General features: G+C 39.0%; 1 protein-coding gene across 1 annotated transcript in view; it reads left to right on the forward strand.

Annotated features, from left to right (window-relative positions):
• Positions 1-645: 645 nt before the first annotated feature.
• The window catches only part of MET (MET proto-oncogene, receptor tyrosine kinase), a 70,832-nt gene continuing 48,423 nt past the window's right edge, over positions 646-23,054 (forward strand). Inside the window, exons 1-3 of the mRNA XM_027682188.1 lie at positions 646-662; positions 3,746-4,960; positions 16,747-16,938. Coding sequence (XP_027537989.1) covers positions 651-662; positions 3,746-4,960; positions 16,747-16,938 — 1,419 coding nt within the window. The 5' untranslated portion in view covers positions 646-650. The remainder of the gene's footprint in view (positions 663-3,745; positions 4,961-16,746; positions 16,939-23,054) is intronic.

Here is a 23,054-nt window from a genome sequence, read left to right on the forward strand (position 1 = left end):
ATTTTCTCATCCCAAAATCCATTTTCTCATCAGTTATACTGGCTACTGTCTGCTGAGGGATGGAAAAATGAGCACATCATGACACTGGCTTTGAAAATATCTCTTACAAAAGGATATAATCCATCCTTCTTACAAAGGAATAATCCATCCACAGCTATTGCTCGCTGATAGTTATCGCAGGCTAAAGCTTACAAGTCTTCTGCAGACACATGAAAGACACACTGACACACAAGTCATGGGAAGGTCACAAAAGATTGAACAGCATCCATCATTCAAACCAAGTAGAGAAACAAAGGGATTACTTGTTTTCCTTCTGTAAATGATAGACAGCAGCTAGTTCTTTGATCTGTACTCAAAAGGTGTATCTATAGCCTAAGTATTTTGCTTTTAATTCAGCAAAAATCTTTTAGTGTTTAAGTTCAGCTGAAATTATATTTGAGTGTGTGCTAAAGAGAACTGGGATTGTTGGACCTTTGAAGAGACGTGAGACTGAATTTTTAGTTCTCCTAAGTTTCCCTGTTTCTTTAGGGTGTATTCAAGTGAACTGTGTTTGTGTCTGGATGTTACAAAAGAGCAGCTCTGTGCTAGAGGTTGCAGTGTTGGAATAAAGACCCTGGGTCAAATGCAGATGAAAAGAGGCACCAAACATCATGGGAGTCTCAGTAAGGAGCAGCAGAGTTTATATGATATGAGGACTGTGGAATACATTGTACTCTTCACATAGTTCCTGCGTTCTCCCTAAGCTTTAAACGTCTCACAGTGGAGCATGTTACTTCTGATTTCAGGTACCTCGAGGAAAGAGTCACAGTATGCTGGCGACATGCACTGTGGGGAACATCTTCCGTAGAGCTGCCCATAAATCTGAACCTGAGCTTCCCATATGTGGGAATCAGCAGATTTCTGCCTAAGAGGTTGCTTGAAACACCTCAAAAGCATACAAAGGAAAGGCTCAAATATGAGAGCAAAGATGACTTGGTTTTCATTTATTGCTCATTTTTTCCTTCCTGTACTGGTGAAATACTGTTATTTGTGGCATCCTTTACATTACACTGAATCCCACCCTTGCTCTTACTGTTAAGTTTTTGGTTCCGATTGCATTTGCTAAAGGAGTCTAAGGAAGAATTTTTGGTCTCCAAAGCATAGATTGAAACCAGTGTTGTGTCACCAAGTTTAGCCAGAGTAGCCTATCTAAGGATACTGGCCTCACATCCCAAGATGTGGTTTGAGGGAAAGAATAAGTCAGATAGTATTTATGGCTCTAAATACCTCTGCAGTGCACAGTGGTACTTACTATTGGACAGCTATGGATCCTCTTTTTCAGATACTGGAAGAAGGAGGGTGATTGTAAACTGAAAACTGAGGGGCTTAGTGGGTGGGAAATCTATTTCAGAACGTTAAAACAAGAACATAGCACGGAATATACTGCAACAAATTCATGCCTGTCGAGTAACCTTGCATCTTTTTTCATGTGTTGGTGGTCAATCAGCCTCATCTAATTCTTGTCCCACCCATTGTTTTCTTTCACCACTGCAGGGCCACCTCTGTTATGCCATTTTAAACTTGTTGCAATAAACAGTATACCTGCCTCTGTGTTGTGTCTGAAATAGAGCATTTTTGGAATTTTCTGCTTAATCTAGTATTTGTCAGAACATGTTGACTCATCAGAAGTGAATCTGCAGGAATGTATCAGTTTTAGCAGTTTCTTGAGTGGAAGTGCTGGTTGAAAAGAGGCAGACAGTCAGACCACGCTCCCACTGCTCCCAGTGCTGGGACCTTCACTTCACACTGGTCAGGCAGGAGAGGAACACGGTTGTTCTTGGGTTGGGTGTGACTTTTGGGTGTTTCACACAAAGTTTGAAAGCTCTTGCCTTCATCCCAGCACAGAGCAGGAAAAATTCCATAATAGCAAGGTGTTACAGGGAATGAGAAAATTGTTTCCTGCCCCATACAATATAGAAATCAGTACTCTGTGTACTGGGACTATTTTCGAGTTCTAACCATATACCTGCTCTTTTTTTTTTTAAGTGTTAATCCATGCTAGATTTGTTTCCAGGATTCTGTTATCACAAATTAGTACCAGAAAAATGTTACTGATTTGAAAGAAGATCTTTATTCTTAATACTAAAAGTATGACTTGTTCTTACCAGCTAATTCTTGCAAATAGCTTCTGTTTTATCCCCAACTCTCAGTCATAATTCTTATGAAATAACAGTGAGGAAGACCATTTTTTTTCCCCAAACCTATTATTTTGTGTAATTAAGGAGGTAAACCACAGAAATAATTCAGTGGATGCTGAAATAAAATGTCACAAGAAATGCAGGAGAATTATTGACGGATTGTTTTACCCAAACTGGTGAAAACACTGAATTTATAAACAACTGAAACAGCTCTGGTCTATAGTCATCTTTTTGTTTTCCTTGAAGTCCTAATGAAATAAAAAGTTGATACAGATTCCTATTATTAGTTTGTAATTTTCAAGGTCATCTATTTTAAATTCTTTCAGTGGTCACAAGCATTTCTTGATTAGCAACAATTGCCTAACTATAGTCAAACTAGAAGGATTTTCCCAAAGTATGTGATCATATTGCTGTTAGAATGTGTAATTGTTTTCTCCTTGAAGAAGCTAAATTTGGCTTAACAACTGTGTCATGACGTTAACAGAAAACGTCTGGTGTGACAGGGCATAATGTGGATACTGCGCTGAAACGCTCATAACCACAGTTCATTTAATTGATCTTTTGAGAGGGTGAAATATCACACTAGTCATCTGCCTTTGGTTCTTCAAGCCACATCAAACAATTGTATGGAGATGTAAAAAAAAAAGAGAGAAGTGATAGGTTGTTTGATTTCATCGGTTAATGGCCGTAGGTCATTTGATAGCCCTTTGTTTACAACACAGTGATCGGCTGTATCTTGTAAAGGTTCACCAGAGTGACTTACTGCTGTGGTACAGGGCCTAAAATAAAGCTTGCACATGCCAGGCACCACATGATGCATAAAGTATTCTAATAATATATTACAAAGCCTTGTCAACACTAGTGAGAATGAGTATTCCAAGAAGTAGAGCTGGCTGAAAAAAAATTCTTTTTTCCAAACTGGGCCTTTATGAAAGACAGTAATTTGGGGAGCTGGAGGGAGAGAGAGAGGAGTTTCTTCCTTTGGTCTGGTGGAGCGAAGTCTCTTTTTTGATTAATCAAAAATGTCAATAGACATTTTAAATATCCACGTTATTTTGTATCTTTTCTATTTCTTACATTTGAGCTTAGCTGTGCTAGCTCTCTCGGCTCAGCCCCTTGAGAACTTGACAAATGTCTTACATCCACACACTGAAGGGCTCCAGTTGCTTTGTGTGCTTTGTGACCTGAGTGTCCTGGGCAGTTTTGCTTTTAGCTATGTGTACACCATCCTGTTTTAAACTGTATCAGTCAGCTGATTTAATGCCAATGTGGAAGTAGTCATCTCTCTTTTGCTGCTCTACAACATGCCAAATGGTCTTGAGAAATTCATCGTAAGAAAGCCCTTCTGTGAATTGTTCTAAAAGCAGTGAAGTGTGTACCCACGAAGGACAGTAATCATAGCAGTTTCTAGCACAACTCTTATGACACTAAGCAAAATTATGACCACTTCTTAAACTGAAATACATCAGCTACTACATGCAGCCTAGAAACAGATTACTGTTGATTAATAAACTGATGTTTTAGTATATGAAATTTAAACACTATTTCCTTTAAATATATTTTGACAGATTAAATCTCTGACAATGAAGCCCTTTACTGCATATCCTTCTGGGTTTGTCGTATTCCTGTTTACCTTGCTGCAGAGGAGCCATGGACAATGCAAAGAAGCAGCTAAAAAATCAGAGATGAATTTCGGTGTAAAATATGATCTTCCTAACTTCATCGCAGAAACACAAATTCAGAATGTAGTTTTATACAAGCATCATGTTTATGTTGGAGCAGTCAACAAGATTTATGTACTAAATGAAACTCTCCAGAACATTTCTGTGTATAAGACTGGGCCTGTTTTGGAGAACCCTGACTGTGTGCCATGTGAAGACTGCAGAGATAAAGCCAATTTATCTAACAGCGTATGGAAGGATAATGTCAACATGGCACTGCTCTTAGAAACTTATTATGATGATCAGCTCATCAGCTGTGGTAGCGTGTCCGGAGGCATCTGCCACCGTCACATCATTCACCCTGACAATCCTGCTGACATTGAAAGCGAGGTGCACTGCATGTACTCACCCCGGGTGGATGGAGAAGCAGATAATTGTCCTGACTGTGTTGTAAGCACTTTAGGAACCAAAGTTTTGGTGACCGAAAAGGACAGGTTTGTCAACTTCTTTGTTGGAAATACTGTGACATCTACATTTCAACCTCCCCATGTGCTGCATTCTATATCAGTTAGAAGGTTAAAAGAAACACAGGATGGTTTTGAATTTCTCACAGATCAGTCTTATATAGATATCCTTCCTCAGTTCCGTGACTCTTATCCCATTAGGTACGTCCATGCCTTTGAAAATGATCACTTTGTGTATTTTCTGACTGTACAGAGAGAAACTCTTGACTCACAAGCTTTTCAAACTAGAATTATCCGCTTCTGCACTTTAGACTCAGAGATGCGTTCTTATATGGAAATGCCTCTTGAGTGCATTTTTACTGAAAAGCGAAGAAAGAGGTCCATCCGAAAGGAGGTATTCAACATTTTGCAAGCTGCCTATGTAAGCAAGCCTGGTGCAGCTTTAGCCCACGAAATGGGCATTGGGTTGAACGATGATATTCTCTATGGTGTTTTTGCGCAAAGCAAACCAGACTCTTCTGAACCAACCAAGAGATCTGCTGTCTGCGCTGTCTCTGTGCGAACCATCAATGAGTTCTTCAACAAGATTGTTGACAAGCAGAACATGAAATGTCTCCAGCACTTTTATGGGAAGGAGAGTAAATACTGCTTGAACAGGGTAAGTGATAATTGATTTGATATATTTTGGAACTTTTGTTCTCTCTTGGCCTACTCTATTGCCAGGTATCAGTCCTTTCAGTTTCAGTTACAAAATCTAAGTCCCTGATTATTTCAGGTTACGTAGCATTGCTGATGATTCATCTCTGTAAGGATTAGTTCCTGCAAATTGAGTATGAAAATCACTGAGGTCTTTATGGTGCAAAAAATGTAGTAGTGGGACCGGGGGAAAAATCTTTTTTTTTCTTTTTTTTTTAGTTTGTAAGGTTTTTTCCTTGAGAAACTGTGATGCAGATAAATGGAACATTTAGGTGGTTATTTCTTTTCATATTTCAAAAAGGTGTTCATAAACATTCATATCCGTGTGCACTAAGGAGTCCCTGAGAACATCACTCATATTTAAAACTATGTTAATGATGAATCACTGCCCTCCTCAGAAAAAAATGAAAGAGATCGTTTGAAACATGCTACAAAGAGCCAGATTGTAATATCGTTACTCATGCTTGGTACAGAAACGGTCCAACTGACATCAGTTTTCTTCATGAAAGAGGTGTCTATGAGAAGTGTATCTGAACAGGGGTACAGGTGGTCTCGGGTGGGAGAGTTGCCTTTCTGTACACTGAGTTCAAGTGATTGCTCCTCTCCATACATCTGAAATACTGTGAGCAGAGGAAGCATAGAAATTATCCCTTTCCCTTCTGGCCAGTGTTTGTGGTGGTTTCAGCTCTTGTAAAAGGAATACATAATCTGGGAATCAGGTACTTTTAACAATTACTTTGGGGCATGAAACATTAGAACTTTAAATCACCTGCTTATGCAGCAGGCCCTTAAATATCCTCTGTGGGGAACTTTCTTTTCTCAAATACAAGAAATTTGGAGCTCAGAGGTGGCACGCTGTCCTCTACCAGAGGGCAGGGCCAGAGTCTCTGTGGTGGGGCTCTGCTCAGCCAAGATGAGGCCTGTGTCAGGACAGAACAATGGCTCCACCTGCATTTGGAGATGGATGGGATCTGTCATGTCCCATTGTTGGGATAGCTCAGAGTGAGGGTGGGAGCCACAGGCCTTCTTCATCCCAAGTACCACTGGAGTCCTCCTCAGCACAGCTGCCCAGCACAGGGCATCAGGATGGGGTGCAGACACATACCCTGGTTGGAGGTGGGAGTCTCTTTCATCAAAGAGAAGGGCTGCTCCTCACTGCCAGGAGTGAGGCAGGGCAGTCTGGGGAGAAACACCTGTTAACAGAGATGCAGTGGCTTCTCACCAGTAGCAGGAGTCTACTCAGAGGAGGGGTCTGACCCAGCCTGAGCATAACCACAACAACCTTGGCATTTGGGAGACATCTGCTTATGGCAAACTCCAGGCATTCAACACAGATGTAGGCATTGCCAGCAGATGCTGATACAGCAACTCCAACAGACATAGCATTTAATTACCTTTATTTGGGGGGGAACAGACAATTTCCAGGAACTAAAAACAAGTTAGCAAGCATTCAGCGTGGTAACTTCTTATCTTTCTTTGCTGTGTTATTGCTGTCCTAATTTTTCATTTCAGGTATTAATATCCCTTTTTGTTTCATATTTCAGTTCATTTATAACAAGGAACGTTGATCTTCTCTGAAAGTACCTTTTCTATATTCACGGGGTATATGATTTGTGAATAACTGTCTTTAAATCTCGTGGCCTTTAGCTTGTCTCATTCTGTACTTCCCTATACATCCATTTCATAAGGTGATCTTTTCATAGAGAAGTATACCATTAAAATATTGACAGAATAATTCGCCACTTTTCACATGCTGGGAAGTACTTTCGTGTTTCAAAAGCTTTTCCAGAGTCTGCTGCTGCTTTGCATATCAAAACTGAATGTCTTATACTGCTGACATGTTTATTATAGTTGCCCGTTTTTAAGAAATGTCATCAGAGCTCTGATTTCTGCTACATTAAATTGATAAAGGGAGAAAATGTTTCTGTAATTTCTTGTGGTTCTTTTAAATGGCATAAAGGCAGTCAGAAATTTTTATCCTAATTGTTTACTTAACACAGAAATATCAAGACTGTCAAGCTTTGCCATTCCATTTCCTTTCATTTATTCCAGAGGACTCATTTAGGATCCAATAAAAAGTATCCTGTGAGGTTTTTTGGGTTTCAACTGGCCAAAAAGATTGGCAAGAATTTGCCAAGCATCCTTTATACTCCTGTTTTTCTCTAGTGTGTAAAGTAGACCTGCAGGGTTGCAATGTGAAGGAAGGGAAGGAGCAGGCAGAAGGAAAGCAGATAATTTCTTATGCTTATCTCAGGAATGTCAAACCTGATCTTCCATGCTGAAGATTAAATAATAATAAAAAAAAGTCTCAAACCCCTCAACTCTTCTTAGGCCCTTCTTTGTACATTGAGGAAACGTAGATGAGGGCATAAACCATTTTTCTCCTTTTTGTAAGTCACCTTCAACTTAAAGAAAGCTTTTATTATCTGTGAGAGTTTGTCACAGTTTATTTTGGCAAAATTCAAAACTTGCTTTTTGTAGTGTAGCCAAGATGACCTTTCTCTTTGATGTTGAAAGAATAACCACAGACCATTTTGCAAGTGAAAGGCACTGACCACTGTGAGATTAAGTCATAGGACAGTGAAAATAGTCCAGCAGTGAATATGGTATACCACTAACTTCAACATTAAAAAGACAAATGAGCCTTTTGCACCATTTGCAAGAAAGTGCTCTCTGATAATTTACAGTTAGAGTCTGATTGATGAAGGCCATTTCATGTTATCAAAAAAAGTCCCACAAGACAATTGTACGTAATTTTGTTGTACTTTGGGTAGTCCATCTTTTTAAGTGGCTGTCCCTCAGGACTGTTTAATCTGAGGCTTCTAAAGGTAGAACTAGATCAAGATAAACCTAAATAATACATCCAAAACACTTCCTCAAATCGTTTTTCTTATATTTAATGCAAAAAACCCCCAACCAACTCATCTCGATGTGGTTGATAAATTGGATAGGTTTTAGCTTTGTTTTCTAAAGGAATTAAGTTTCTGTTGTTGCGCTACTGTAGGCTTGTCTTTCTTTTAGTTATCCTAACAGCCTCAGCAATAAGAAACCCTAAAGATGTGAGTTCAAGTGTGAATCCAGAGACAGCTCAGGCTGTGGAAACTGGTGAAGTTTAAGGAGCCCCTTTGTAAACATGAGAAGGACTCGCAGGGACTAAGGAAGGTATTGCTCACCCATGGGAAAAGTCTCCATCAGAGCTTAGTTGGACAGCAAAGTCAACCAACCACAAGATAAAAATGTAGACACAACTGTGCTTCACTTACTCTAGTGCTCACGGAAAACTTCATAAAAAGAAAATAAAACATTTCCAGTTGTATTTTAAGTGTAATACATATGAAGCCAAAACCTGGGCTCACTGAAGTCAGTTAGGGAAAGTGAATCTGATGAAGCATCTGACTGATGTCAGATGTACTTCAGCAGAGCTGTGACCAGTTAGTACTGCCTAATAATTTCCTTCAGCGAAGAGCTGTCTGACACTTAAATGACAGCAAGGTGGAAACAGAACTGGCTTTGAATTAAAAGAAAAACTGGGAGTTATAGTAAAGAAGTTTTATTACTTGAGTCAGGACAAAGAGATCTGAGAGGTAGCTGCTGTGGAGGGTTTTGAATCACTGTTCAGGCATCTCCTCACCCACAACAAGGAGAAAACTGGGTGTAATCTTTAGGCAGAATTACTTTGGTCACAGTTAGTCACTATCAGCCCCAGTGTGGTACTCCTCAGAGCAGAGGTGTGTTTAGATGAGGAGGCAAGTGCTGCTTACTTCATTTGCAGACACAGTCCAGTAGTGTGCACCTTTATCATGGATTAAATGTGATTTTTCAAGTGAGGAAGGTGGGTTGATTTTAGCCTTGACAATCTCAACTATATGAAAGGAAAACAGAAGATCACCAAAACAAAAGATAAAGTGACAGTAAAATAAACACATGGTGATGCTTCTTTATTACCATTACACACATGATAGATGAGTAAAACTAGGTTATGCTTATATTGTAATGGAAGAAAATAATTGCTGCCTTCAATCAGGAAACCGCAAAGGCACTTATTGATCTGTCATTCTAAGTTTGTGTCTAGGAATATTTAATAAAATAAACAGAGACAAATAACTCTTTTGAGGCCCTGTAACCATAATATCCCACACCATTTGGCTTAAAATTTTTGGCAGGTTTAAAAATAGCATCACATCTCTGATTAGAAAGGCTTGATGTGGTTTATTTAGATAATCTCACAGCATGGAGATTTTTTTGTGAGTAGAACATCACTGAATATTTTCCCTAAAAGTCAGGCACCAGAATCCATCGCATTGGTTCAGTCATTTATTCGTCTGGAAATGCTGTGTTAGATGGCATGCAGCACTCTGCCTGGGCACGAAATCTGTTGCCATCCATACGCAAGCTCTTCTAACGGGTTCTGACATCTCAGAAGAATAAATGAAGAGGAACTGAACGATGGGCAGTGTGAACTGACACCCTATAAAACGTGCTTAAACCCTGATAATAAGGTGATAAGCTGCATCTGCATTCCTGTTGTGCCTTCACTGTCCGTCTGCCAAAAGTCCTGGCAGTACCCTGAGGGTCTCCACTGTGCGGAGTGCAAGGCAGGGTGTGCTCACCAGCCAGCTCCCCTCCACTCTTGGGTACATGGCTACCTACCCACCTGGCCATGGAAGACCTGACTGGGGCAAGTAGCATCTCGTAAGTGATTGCAGGAAGAGTCTGGACTCGAGTTATGCTGCATGTGAGACAGGCATGGGTAGAGGTACAGGTATGAGTGTGTAGGGGGTATGGTGAGAGCATGGGTTTGGGTAAAGTTATCTCAGGCTGGACCAGATTCAGTAAACACTGAACTACAGAGGTAAGGGCTGTTCTGTCACTACGACTGGCCACAGTGTTATCATCACATGAGAGTTCTTGAGAAAAAGACAAGGCATGGAAAAAGGCAGGGGGTTTCTTTGGAAAGTACCCCACCACCCCTAGTGGTAGATACCCTTACTCTTCCAAGTCCCAGGAGCTATTGAGTTTGGAGGCCAACCTGTCAATTCCCGAGTGCTGCAAAAACTACAGTTTTCCTTCTGCTAATGTCCTGTTAGGGATCTGTCTGTTTGCCTCCCAGTGCTGCTGTTTGGTGTTTTATCATCTTCTTGATGAAAGCTGGATTTCTCTGTGAAAAAGTGGCATCCATTAAACTACCATTTTCTGCAAAGGGCACAGCTTAATCAGCCAGAGTTACTAATAATGTTCCATTTCCAGACTTTTTAATCAAATTCTTCCACTGAAGGCAGGGTTCCCTATTGGTTATTAGTGTGGGAAAGTGACTCTGCTGCTTTTCTCTGGAATTTCACAGAAATCACTTCATGAAGAAAGCAATTTTTATTTTGTTAAAATGGATGTCTGGTCATGTGTTTTTTAGGTCTTAGTTTCTGAAGGCCCTTAAATAACTCTAAAGACTAGAACTGGACAAAGAATAATTTTCTTATCCTATGTAACCTTGCAAATTTGAAAGCTTTTGCAGTCGCACAAGAGAGATCTCCAAAACTTATACTGGTAGGTATGTAACATTAAGGACACTCCCTAGAGATGTATAATATTCAGATTAAACTGCTTTTCCTGAGTTCAGACCAAATTGTAAGACTCCTTTGCCCCATATTAAGTTCCCATCTAGTCTGCCGATGGCTGTTTTGCAATGAGACAGTGTCAACCCTTTCTGAAAGATCTGCTTGGATTTCTTTACGCACAATTTCATGTTCCAAAGACAGGGAAGCTGACTGTGCAGTGCACTGCATGCAGATTTAAGTCCTGGATTCATCCCACCTGGCTTTGGTAGGTGGTTGACACATGAAAGTAAGCAAAGAATTTTCCTTGAGTTCTGCTGCCAGACAATGGAGAGACACATAAGTCCTGACAAAGCAGACATTTTCCTTTCAGCTTGCTCAGCACCCACCTTACCTCAGCACTTTCCCTACTTACTCTACTTATTCTGAGTCAGGACCACATCTGGCCATCATTATTGCTCACTAAAGCAACAGTAGGTAATTATTATCCAGGAGAGAGTTGTGTTACTTAAACTTTCTAGATGGCATGTGGGTTTCTGGTCTCAGACAGCTTTTGCATCAGAGTGGAATTACTCCTTATTTCCAAACACACAAGTAAAACCAAATGAAATCCCACAGTAAATTAAAAAAAAAAATGCTGAGGAAGAAGATCCATGACATGAATGGTTCAGAAAGCAAGTGTAGGTCATATGAAAATATTACTTGCATTGTCTACAGGGTGTATGAAAACAAAAAAATACCAGAGGACTGATCTTGTAGGAAGTTATAGTAAGAACTTCATTTTCTTAAGGCAGATATTACCCTGCGTTTATACAGAGCCTGTGGAAATTAGAGTAAATTGCATGATTTTTGCGTAGTTTCTGGACTTCTTTCTGTCCCACACATCTCTTGCACCACTGTTTTGGCTAGACATGCCGTTGTTGTGCAATGCTATGTTGGAATAAGAGCCTCCACATTCAGCGTTATCTTTGGATAACGCTATTTCTATTTCACCACAGCTTACATGTAACCAAGGACCTCTATGAAAAATGCACTTGATATACACTACAAGTGTACAACAAAACTGCTTTCACTAGCACATCTCCGATGCATTACTTTATTTCTTAAAAATATGTAATTAGTCAACACCTCTCCTTTGATAATCAGTATGCTGAGTTAAATGCTAAATTAATATAAGGGAAATCAGCAAAATAAAAGATTACTTAGGTCCATTTTATCTGCTGAATCAATAGGATTTACTTAGTGCTAATGCACTAAACAGATTATGAGAACTAATGCAGTACTGTTCAATGACAAAAGCAAATAACTCTTTGAATGATCTTGACAAAAGAACATGAAATCATCTTAATTTGTATTAACTAATTGCATTTAACATGGATGGTTTTTACCTATTACCTTAAGTGAAGCATCAGTACAGTAACTTCCTTCCCCCATCTCATTTTAGCAGTGAAGTAGATCAGAGCAACCAGTATTAAGAGTTAGTGGAATGATACTATGTAAAATTTTACATCAGTGGAGTTCTTTAAAAAAATATAGTCTCAGAAAGGGATTTACTTTCTCTGTATTTTATAAAAAAAAAAAAAATCTTCAAATTGCTTTCAAATAAATGAGGAATGTTGGGAAGAGGAGGAAGGAAGAAGAAGGAAACAATTCTTTGTTTAAAACAAAAAGAGGAAACAACTCTTCTAACTTTCAGAGTAAAGCTTCAGTGCCTCAGCACAAGTTCTTAGAAACAGAAAACCCAGTCTCCTGTCCCAGATGTGTTCACAGCACCTACACACCCTCAAGGTGTCGTTCACTGGTCAAGAAGAAATCAGAAGCACGGTGGATCTTCTTCTGTGGGAATTGTTCACCATATGAATTGGTGTCCACTGGCAAAGTTGAACCATTCAATATTATTTGTTTTTTCCTTCCCTAGGATCGCAAGAATCATAATTACCATGACGATGATCAAGTCACTGTCATCCTCAGGCAACAATCTGGCTTAACTGAATTACTGGGGCCAGAATACCATTCTTGTATTTCTCATGGAGAGAAGCAGTGAGCACATGTACTTCTCACCTGAAGAGAAATACTGCAAACTACTCAGAAAATTCAAGTGTATTACAGAACAGCAAAACTGTATTGGCTAAAAATACACAAGAATATTTAGAGAGGAAAATCTGATAAGGTTCTTCTGTGTTCCTCATTCTTACTCTTCCTGTTCAGAGTCTGCTGTACCTGTAAATTCTTCACCATTATGTGTTTGCTTCCAACAGGACCCAATCCTGAAACCTGTAGTTTTATTATTCATCTTAATTCACCGACTTCCATAACAGAAGGGATAAGTAACTTATACACTCTCTCAGGTTTTAATTGTCTTGGGAACCAATTTATGTAGCATCATCTATTCATTCACTCTACAGCAGTTTCTTTGAAAAAGGATCCAGCTCATTTAGCAGTAGCTCATTTCCCCCTACTGTTATGTTGTAGAGATGATCTTAAGGGTCTTTTCCAACCTAAAGTATTTCTTGATTCTATGGAAGGAGAAACACTGTTACCACTTGTTAGTGCCCACTTCTCTTGAGGGAGACTCCCAGAATTCATAGCAGAAAACAAAAGTTAATACTTATGATTTTGATTCCTGACAGCCAACAAGTTAAAAGCTTTCATATAAACAAACCATCAGGGAATGAGACTTATGCATATTCCTACTTTCACTTGAATTCTTCTTCATAACTGTAGTATTTTATGATTGACACTAGGAAATATCACCTAGTTACTTTCAGACCATTTCTCCAATTTGTGAAATTAAATTTTATTTTTAATGATGTCCTACAAATGGCTCACAAGACAGTATGAAATGTTCTGCAGTGATGAAGTCGTTGATTTCCAGTTTATTCAAGACATGAATCATAACATCCAGACTTTACATACAATAACACTTTCTAATTGAGCACTGCACTTAACTAAGAGGAGCAGGGTTCGGTCAGCTCTTAGAAGGATAAGCCTGGAGGAGTGTTTCTCCAATTTGCAGTCACTGCAAATAACAGAAAAGCTCACAAAAACATCTTTCGATAAAGTTTTGATCCCCCCCCTCCCTTAGTGTAGTATTCAGATTAAAAACTAGACTTTGGAATCATTTTTCTGACATTGACCTAACTGGGTATTTTTCTGAGATTTTCATTAATGTCTGTCAGAATTCCGCTCCATTTTGCACCTTTGGCTCCAAATGTGCAACTCTGTCTGAAATACTTTATGCTCACTGAATATGAGATATAAACCACCAGTTAATTGCAAAACTGTGACAGCTCCTGATAACTCTGCTCAGCGATGTCTAGAGACTTTTTTGGCATATCCGTCTTCTGTGGACCAAATCAAGGGTAAATTCTGAAACACCTCAACTTCCCCTATGAACAAATATGATAGTGTTAGTTATCTCCTACCCTTCTGGACACAGCTGTAAGGCAGGGCTTGCTCACACCTCATTGCATTCCAGTGGCACATCTGTGCCAGCTTCACAAAGCCCTCACTATGAATCACACGCACAATTGGCACCTCTTGTCCTACAAGAGAAGCAATATAGCTGAACCCAAGCACTTACCCATGCTCTAATCATCCATTTCAATAGCTGTGTGATTTCTCACTAGAACTTGGCATAGTATCCAGGGTGCATCATCTGACATCAGTTATTTTTCCACATTGACAGCCAAATGGATAGTTATGTGTACTGAGAGGGAGGGTGAGAGGGTGGGAGGAAGGGAGAGAATCAGGCTTAAAAGTGTTAATTTAAAGCAGCTTCTTTGCCGAAGTTTTCCCTGTTATCAATCTTCCTTTCATTTTCTAAGTACCCTTTTAATCTCTTCATTGCTACTCAAAGATCAAAGCCTTCCTATTTCTTGAACAACTAATCATACATTGTGGTTAATCCATGAAGCACTGGGTTTTGTAAGAACCATATGTGTAACAATCTGCAGGTTCTTGAGCCGATACCAAAATTATGGCATCTCTGAGGAAGGCTGACTTTGTGGCTGAGCTGACTTTGAAGAAGCTAGGAATGGTGTCAGGGCAAGCAGGAAAATCTAACCACTTTTTTTAAAGAGCTTGAATGGGGTTTCAGGAGGCGGCATGTTAGGATGTTTGAATTGTGCTGAAATGACTATGTAGGAGGAGGTAGATTAGCACAGGAACCTCTCTCCCGAAATTCATTTGCTTATGGAAAGAAAGGAGTTACAGGAAAAAGCAGAGATCCCAAGTTGGGGAGTGTAAAATCAGAAATTCGCCTTATTTCAAAAAAGCATGAAAACTGTACATCTTTCTACACTTGAACTATTCATACTCATTGTATGAGTAATCTTTGTACAGATGTTTCAGAAATACTTTTAGCCTGGGTAGGACATAAGTGCAAAAGAATACAGCTTTTAGCTTGTTTGGTGGCCAAAACAAAGAAAAGCTAAATTTGCCCACTGATGATTTAACCCAGTCAAATACTGGGTTAAAAACCACTTAAAGTGTGTTCAGTGTTCCTAGTTCAAAGTATTAGTTCAGTTTCTGCTGAATAAAACACACTGTATATTAACAGTTAATAACAAGACTAATATAGCAAACCCTTTAGTATGTGGATAGCGCAACTGTTAAGTCACTGCTGTATCGGATCTAATTTAGAAGCCCTCTTTCTGTATCATTAAGACGCTGCACAGAGATTTCAATTGCTCATGTGTTCTTATGCAGGTTTTCACCTAAATGATACAGTAAATTGGCAGGGCACCTTCAGAAAAGCTGGCACTAGCCCTGACTGCAACACCCAGGGATTATAGAAAACTTCACCCACCAGGGCTGTTACTGCGCTCAGTTCAGAAACATCACAATTCAACAGCAAAGGACTGAGCTATTAGGTTGAACATTTTTTGATAGCATTTTCAATGCCTCGAAACTTGCCTTGGGTTTTATTCCAACAAGAAATTTTTTGTTCATTGCTTGCTTTCTTATAGTACTTTCAGGGAAAGACATCTAAATCCAGAAAACAAGACAAAAAATTTTACTCCGACATGCTCTTTAAGGGGATGATGCAAATCTGTTGAATTTAGTGGACTCTTGACTGTCTTGAAAAGGTTTCATTCAAGCTTTTTAATAGATTTTTTAAAATGTGTTTGTGACATAAACCAAATCAGTTAAAAAAATTAGGAAAAATGAAGCTCACTATTGATCTTAACAGAGGGAACCACCATAAGATCCTTTATAATCTTCCTACATGTTTATTCATAAAGTACGTCACAGTGGAAACATGCTAGATGACTTCCAAATTTAAACTGGTTAGAGATCCTTTGGGGGGTTCCTGATTATTATCTGTATGATCTCACCAAAACAGATGATGTAGTATCAATAGTAATGAAATTATGAGTTAATAGATTACTATTGGATTGTCAGGAGGTTATATTCTTCTTGAGAGATAACTTAGAGTGTATTGTTCAAGAATTTTTCCAATGCAGATTAAAACCACGTAATCTCTATTCCCAAAATGAAAGAGAAAATCCTGCAAATGCACAGCTATTATGGTACACTCAAGACATATAGAGATCAGATGAAAAAGTGCATGAACTATAGATGATCGATACAACAGTCTGAGTAATTAAAAAAATCTGGCTTTCCCATAGTTTCATTTAAACATACAATCAGAAACATCTTTTTCCTGACTTATCTCCCTTGCCTTTCTCTGTCTTTTTCTCCACTTTAATGTCTGATCTCTGAAAATTGTGGTGAAAATAGAATAGAAGAATATAGGAAATTGTTATTTTAATGCAAAAAGTTGCATTGTTTTTAGAGAATCTTTTTCTAGGAAACTTTTTCAGAAGCAAGTGTGTCACTGGGCAGACTCTGCAGTACAAAAATTCTGAGACTCTTGGACAAGCAGTATTAAGGAAATCACTAAGAGAAAGGATACCTTGATATATGTGCTTATACTCATATCGTTTAGTTAAATAAAGACCCAATGTCTTATTCCAACAGACATGATAAAAAAAGTTAAAAGAAACATTCCCTTAATATTAAGAAGTTGTTGCCTTCTTCAGGGAACATCATAACTGATGAAGCAATTAAGTTTGAAACATTTTAAAATCCTTTTGGTCAAGTGCATTTATGTTAAATGACTTCATTCTGACAAAGATCTGTTACTTCTTGTAAAGACAGAGACAGTACTCATCTGTACTTCATTTTCAAACAGGCTTTTTCAAGAAATGCTTCATACTGCAGAGCACAAGATGATGAATATCGCTTAGAAGTTACGACTCCTCTGCAGAGGGTTGACTTGTTCATGGGCCAGTTCAACAGTGTCCTGCTGACTTCGATATCTGTCTTCACCAAACAGAACCTTACCATTGCTAATCTGGGAACTTCAGAGGGCCGCTTCATGCAGGTAAATACTACTACACTAACTTCACAATAAAGAAATCATAGTGGACTTGAGCAGGATGGTGAAAAGTGAGAAGCATTATTACCCCCAGTTTAACAGGGCATTAGCAAATTGAAATTACCAAATAAAATACAACTTCTGGAATATAAACAAATAGCCTAATGGAACACTCAGCATTTTAAGTGTTTACCTGGATTTTGTGGTTTGAAGCAGTGGTTGTGGAGCAAATTTTACCATGATCTCCACTTAGTCCAGCTGGCTCAGTTCACAGAGCAGTTTTGGTTCATATGAACAAGAGTTCTTTCAAAGAAAACTGAACTGAAAGCTCTGTTTTGGATACATATCAAATATGCTCCAACCCCAGCTGGGGTAGAAAGGTTCAAACAGCTTCAGAAATACACTTCATATGGGTCCTTTGCTCTAGAGGATCAGATTAAACCTATTCAATGTAAAATGCCAAGACAGCTTATACCGTAGAAGCAGGAGCCTCAGCATTAGTTGTTTCTATATACTGATCCACTCCTCTGGCACCAAATTCCTTGCTTTTATACCCATAGCCTATGACTCACAGCTGTAGAATTGAGATTAGCTCCTTTTCCACCTACTTTCAAGTTTCTCTGAATGCGTCTTAGATTTTCAGGCTCTTGCTCACTCCCATCTCACTCTGTTCTTTTGGACAACAGTTCTTCCTGTCCTAAAAGACGTTTTCCATAAAAAATGGTAAATCACCCTGCTGAGTAGTCTGTCTCTGTCCAGTGAGTACTTAAATAATCTAGACAGGTACATTATACTACACAACTTCTTTGTAGGCACCTAAGGAAATAAATGGAACCCATAGAGGCAAGCCATTTAAAAACTTGGCAGTCAAAATTAAACACCAGAAGACAAAGACAAAATACTTTGAAATCACCAGGGGCTCCCTCTATACACCCATCTTATTTCAAGCACTGTCATCCTGCAGTAACCTCCTTGGAGTGTTTGACTTCTCCAGCTGCCACAAAGTCCAGCCTGGATGTGCATCTCAAACTGGATCCTTCTTGCACCCAAGGACCCGTGTTCTTTTAATTTGCCATTATTATTTGTCTTCTTGTGGGCTTCCTGATGTATTGGCAGTCTTTGGCCCTTCTTGCTCTGTAGGCTACGGAGAGTCATCAAAGTTGGTAGTGTTGTCACCTAACCGTCATTAACTGAAACCTGATGTGAAGGCCATTAGTTGCTATGTCATTCCAGTTTTCCCATTTCCCATAACCTTCCATTAGAAAACACTTGGGCACATGTAACCTTTCAGGAAAACAAGCCTCTCCTTTCTTGTCTTCCTTCCCCTCATTTTCTGTCCTTACCACATGCAGTAAATAGAGTTACATATTGTCCCCAGTATATGCACCCTGTCTGGATAAAGGGAATCCTGTACCTTCAGTCTTCTGCACAGGCTGGACACAGCCTGCAGTATAATGCAAATTCTGTCATGCTTCTACAGGGAAGGAGGTCAAAGTGATTTGCCACAAAGAACAGATGAAAAAGTGGGGAAAACCATACTTCTCTTTTCCCCGAAAAGAGAGGGATTTAACAAAACCTTCAGTGACAAATCTGCCAGTTTTTCCTGCACTTCCCATGATGACCTTGGTAACTTTAAGCTGCAGTTTGTCTTTTGCGCAGGAAAGGCAAGTGCTAAGAGCTACACACTGAGCACAGGTCCAAACTATGCTCTGTTTTTAAAAGCAGATACTGATTCACAGAGCAAACATCAATTTGTTTAACCTTTCTGAAGTAATTTCCTTACTACAAAATACAGTTAATAACAACTACTCTTACTCACAGCATTTCTTCTGGGCTGTCACAAAGCTTTTAGGAAGGTTTGGTAGAAAGCACAAGGGAGCATTATTCTTATTTATAATGTTCTTTAAATTATTCATTCAAGTCCTGCACCACACACTTCATTCAGATGTTTGCACAACTCAGAGAACAATTAAATATTTCCAGAATACATTTCCCATTCCACGTTCAGTTACAGATCAAAAGAAAAGGCTATTGTGTAAGCTGCACATGGCCATTAGCAGAAATATTCTCATCATTGAATCAGATTGGCTTGAGCTACAGGGGGAAGTCAGCATTGGGCTCATATTGTAGTAAGTAGGAACACTTTCTTTGAGTGTTGGGTGCAACCAGCAGAGAATAAGCAGACTGACTACCTTTGATGATGCCACCTCCAAATAAAAATGTTAGTATTTGTTTTGCCTTTAAGTGATTTTGGAAGTGATACCTGATCTGTAGGATACAGCAGACACGGATTTTTCCAGAATTTAATATTCTCTTACATTTTTTTGTTCATTTTTTTTTCCTAATAGTTATCTAGGAAGTGATTTCAAACATGATCATTACTAAATGCTCAACTAAAGCAGATTTGTGGTGTTTCTATGGAAATATAGCTATTAGCTGCAATGAGATTGAGATCGTTAAAAATTGAGCTATTATATGACCATTACTTAAGTGAAATGGGTTTTAAAAAAATCAGGATTGTCTAACAATGACTTAATTTACCAAAAAGATATCCCCAAATGCTTCCACAGATTTTTAGCAAAGAAATGTAATTATGTTCTTTTTTGTTTCATTCACAAATCTACTGGAACTTATTGCAAAGAATCCTCAGCTGTTCGCTTATTACGCATCTCACTTTTGCACAGTCATTTGCACTCATATTTTTAGCTCTTTGTACAAGCAAATACTGAATTTTCTGCACTCCCCTTGTAACTTGTAGCTGTTCAGAGCTGACTATATCCTTTCAGACACAGGCATGCTTTCAGAGAAAATTAGTTACAGAATTCTACCTATCAGGGAACCCGTTTTAACACTGGTTGTATTGTGTTAGTATCTTGAGAACATATTTTCATGCCAACTAGTTAAAAGCAAAAGAAAAAAATATTCATATAGGTTTCTAAAATTAGAAAATCAGCTCAGCCGTTCCAGTGCACCCAGTTCATCTTGTATCTTCTTTGAAATTCCAAACCTTACTATATTTAGACAATTTAGTTTCTGACATAAATTTCAGTACTAGCAGCCATCCATGAGATTAAAAGAAATAGTGGTACAGTACCTCTGTCTCTGACAACTGCACCCTGCAGTGCCCAAATATGGAACAGCTTGGTGAAAGTAATGAATGTTTAAATCACATTTTTCTGTATTAATTTAGGGTTTCCTTTTGTTGTTAAGAAATGCTTAGTGGGGGGGGGAAATCTTTAAAATGTAGTAATTGTGTCACCTAAATTGAAGTGAAGCTCCAAGTCTGTGCTGTGGGAGCCAGAAGGTGCAGCAGCAAGCTACTGATCCTCAACCTGAGAGAAATTTTTTGGAAAATGTTTCTCATATTCCCCCATTATCAGCAGCCATCCACTTAATTCTCTGTCTCTTCTTTCTTTCCTCTTTCTTGCCACTTTTCCATCTCCTTTTGGATTTCTTCTGCTCATCACTTTCTGTCTTCCTACACTCCTCTCATCTCCAACTTTATTTCTATCTCCATCCATTTTTATCTCTTTACAACATGACACAGCATTGCTGAAAAATTCAGCAGATTTAACATGTATGTTTTTCCTCCTGTAGGTGATGGCTACCAGATTCTGGGGTTTTGATGTATTTTGAAATATATCAGAATTAATAGTTCCTAGCTTTGAAAGTGATTCCACCAAAGCTTATAGCATTACCCATCAAAACTCTGTTAATGACTCTGTTAATGAACATAGTCCACATTTCACTTATTTTAAAAAAGTCTTCTAAAGAACCAGTAATATTCAGAATGCAAAAGCAGGTATGTTTTATCGAACCAAGGAATGTTTTATCCAACCCGTTGTTATTCTGCTTGTGTTTTTAGTTTGATAAAATAGAATTATTCACTTGAATCGCTCTGGAAAGCTCTAATACAGGAAAGTAAATACAGCCTCCTTCACTAAATGTTTACTTTTTTTCAGCCAAATGTAGAACTAAAATTAAATCAATATGGATGGTCCAAATACAGAAGATTCATGGGTTCTTTTAAGGAGGATAATTGGGGCCACGAGGTGAATTCCAGATCTCTCCTGGAGAGTACTGCAGCCCATTCACATACTGAGTATGTTTTGGCTGCATCAGAAATGTTAAATCTGTATTTGGCCATGAATAGCTTAGAGTTTGTAGTTTACGAAATATTGTGGAGTTTCTGTTACAAAACAGAGCAGTAATAATTTTTCTAAGACAGCTGACATGCATGAGACAGAGAAGAAAAATGGCTTTACTTCCTTCCTAAGCTGGAGCTTGACAACAAACTTTTTTTCTCCCTTCTTTTTTTTTTTTCCGTTGAGAAGTTGCAGCTGTTTTGGCCTTTCTTATTGTGCTTGTTTTCAGACTGTGACTGGGAACACAGACTGAAACTACAGCTGTTGGGTGCGAAGTGAATCAGGTATTTCACAGTGGTTACTTCATTAGAAAATAGCACCCAGTCACACCGCTGTAGCCGAGGAATAAGATTTTCAGCTGGTGTAAGCAGCCTTACTCTGCTCGAGCCAAAGAAGCTGCACTGAGAATACAACTCACAACTGATAAAGACACTTTCATTACCAGCCAATATTTTGGAAAATCATAATTTGTAAAATAAAAACAAAAAAACACCCCATGATATATTGATATATTGAGATAAAATAGCTTTTATTTTTGCTCAGTTGTTTGTGGTTTTTTCTGCCTGGATCTTGGTATTATTTCAGACAGTGGCTTATAAGAGAAGAAGAAAAGAGCAAAGTTCTTCAGGAAGGGGAAATCTTTGTGATACTCTGGGAAGTGTGAGGTATGGGAATGTTTTACAAGATTTATTCTGAAAAGCTCACGGCTGAAAACTTGTAACCATGAACAAGAGATGGATGCCCTTGATGTATGCAGAGGCTGGATTTTGGCCTAACACTATGTTTGGAAGCAGAATACTGCACGTGCTCCCTATGCTTCAAGCTGGCCTCACCAAGGTAACACCCAACTAAATACACTTCTTGTTGGTGACCTTCTTGAGGAAAAGGGGCTAGAGGAGTTTTTACTGTACGATTTACAGCTACAATGGGCAACCACTCTCTATAGATGCAGTTTTGGTAGCGGGGCTATCTCATCCTTCTGACTATACCAGTGACACTCAGTGTACAGTGAGGCTGCACTGGGCTGCATGTGGAGTGGTGCAGTAGGACATTCATCCTGTTGCTTCTGGAGGTGAGGAAAGGGTCTTCCCGTGGGCATACATGCTCCCTTAGATGCTGTCAGCCAAATGCTGGCTGCAGTCCTGTCCAATCTGGCTGGACATGAGCCAGTTCTAGCTGAGAAGCCAAGCATTAGCAAAACATGGTAATGCACTGTCATGTCTGAACAGATTCTGAAGAGAAAATGGCTTCGGGCACAAAAACCAAAGCATGATGGCACAGATAGGCATCGTTGGATTACAGCATGTCAGACAACAGGCCACTCATCCTCCTCAGGAGCCCTCTGAACTTGTTAGCCATGAAACAATACAGACTAATAGTAAGCCTTATTCTGGAGACCTGTTATATGCCAGTATTTTTAACCAGATTTTTTTCGAAGAAAGGATGTATGGGGTGATAATAAATGTTCAAGGAGCAGAGTTCTGGCAGAGGCTAGGATGAATAAAGGAGAGGTATGAGGCAAGTAAAAGCACACAGTGATAACCTTTTCCACCACCCTCCAGCTTGTGGCACTCAGTGGCCCAGAAATTCCCAGAGCTGGAAACTGCACCCATATTTGACACTTAATAGTCATTTATGGACTTCTTTCTCCTTAATATTGCTTATTGGTTTTTGAATTTATTTTTGTTTTGTCCTCCATGGTATGCTGTGACATTGAATTCAATAATTTCATTCCACTTTGAATGATGAAGAGCTTCTTTGGGGTTTCCTTAACCTGCTGCCTTTCCATTTCTTTTGGTGCCCCTGATTCTGTCTGATGAAGAATAGGGATGGGGCTCTCACAGATCAGTGGTTTGGGAAATTTTCACACACTGAGCACAAATCTGTTGGCTTTCACATCCGAGTGGATAGAACACTTGATAGCCACACTCATTTCCCGGGAATACTTGTGATTAAAAACAAACACCACCACCACCA

This window comes from Neopelma chrysocephalum, unplaced genomic scaffold, assembly GCF_003984885.1.
Source record: "Neopelma chrysocephalum unplaced genomic scaffold, ASM398488v2 Primary Assembly neopelma1_62, whole genome shotgun sequence".
Taxonomy (NCBI): Eukaryota; Metazoa; Chordata; class Aves; order Passeriformes; family Pipridae; genus Neopelma; species Neopelma chrysocephalum.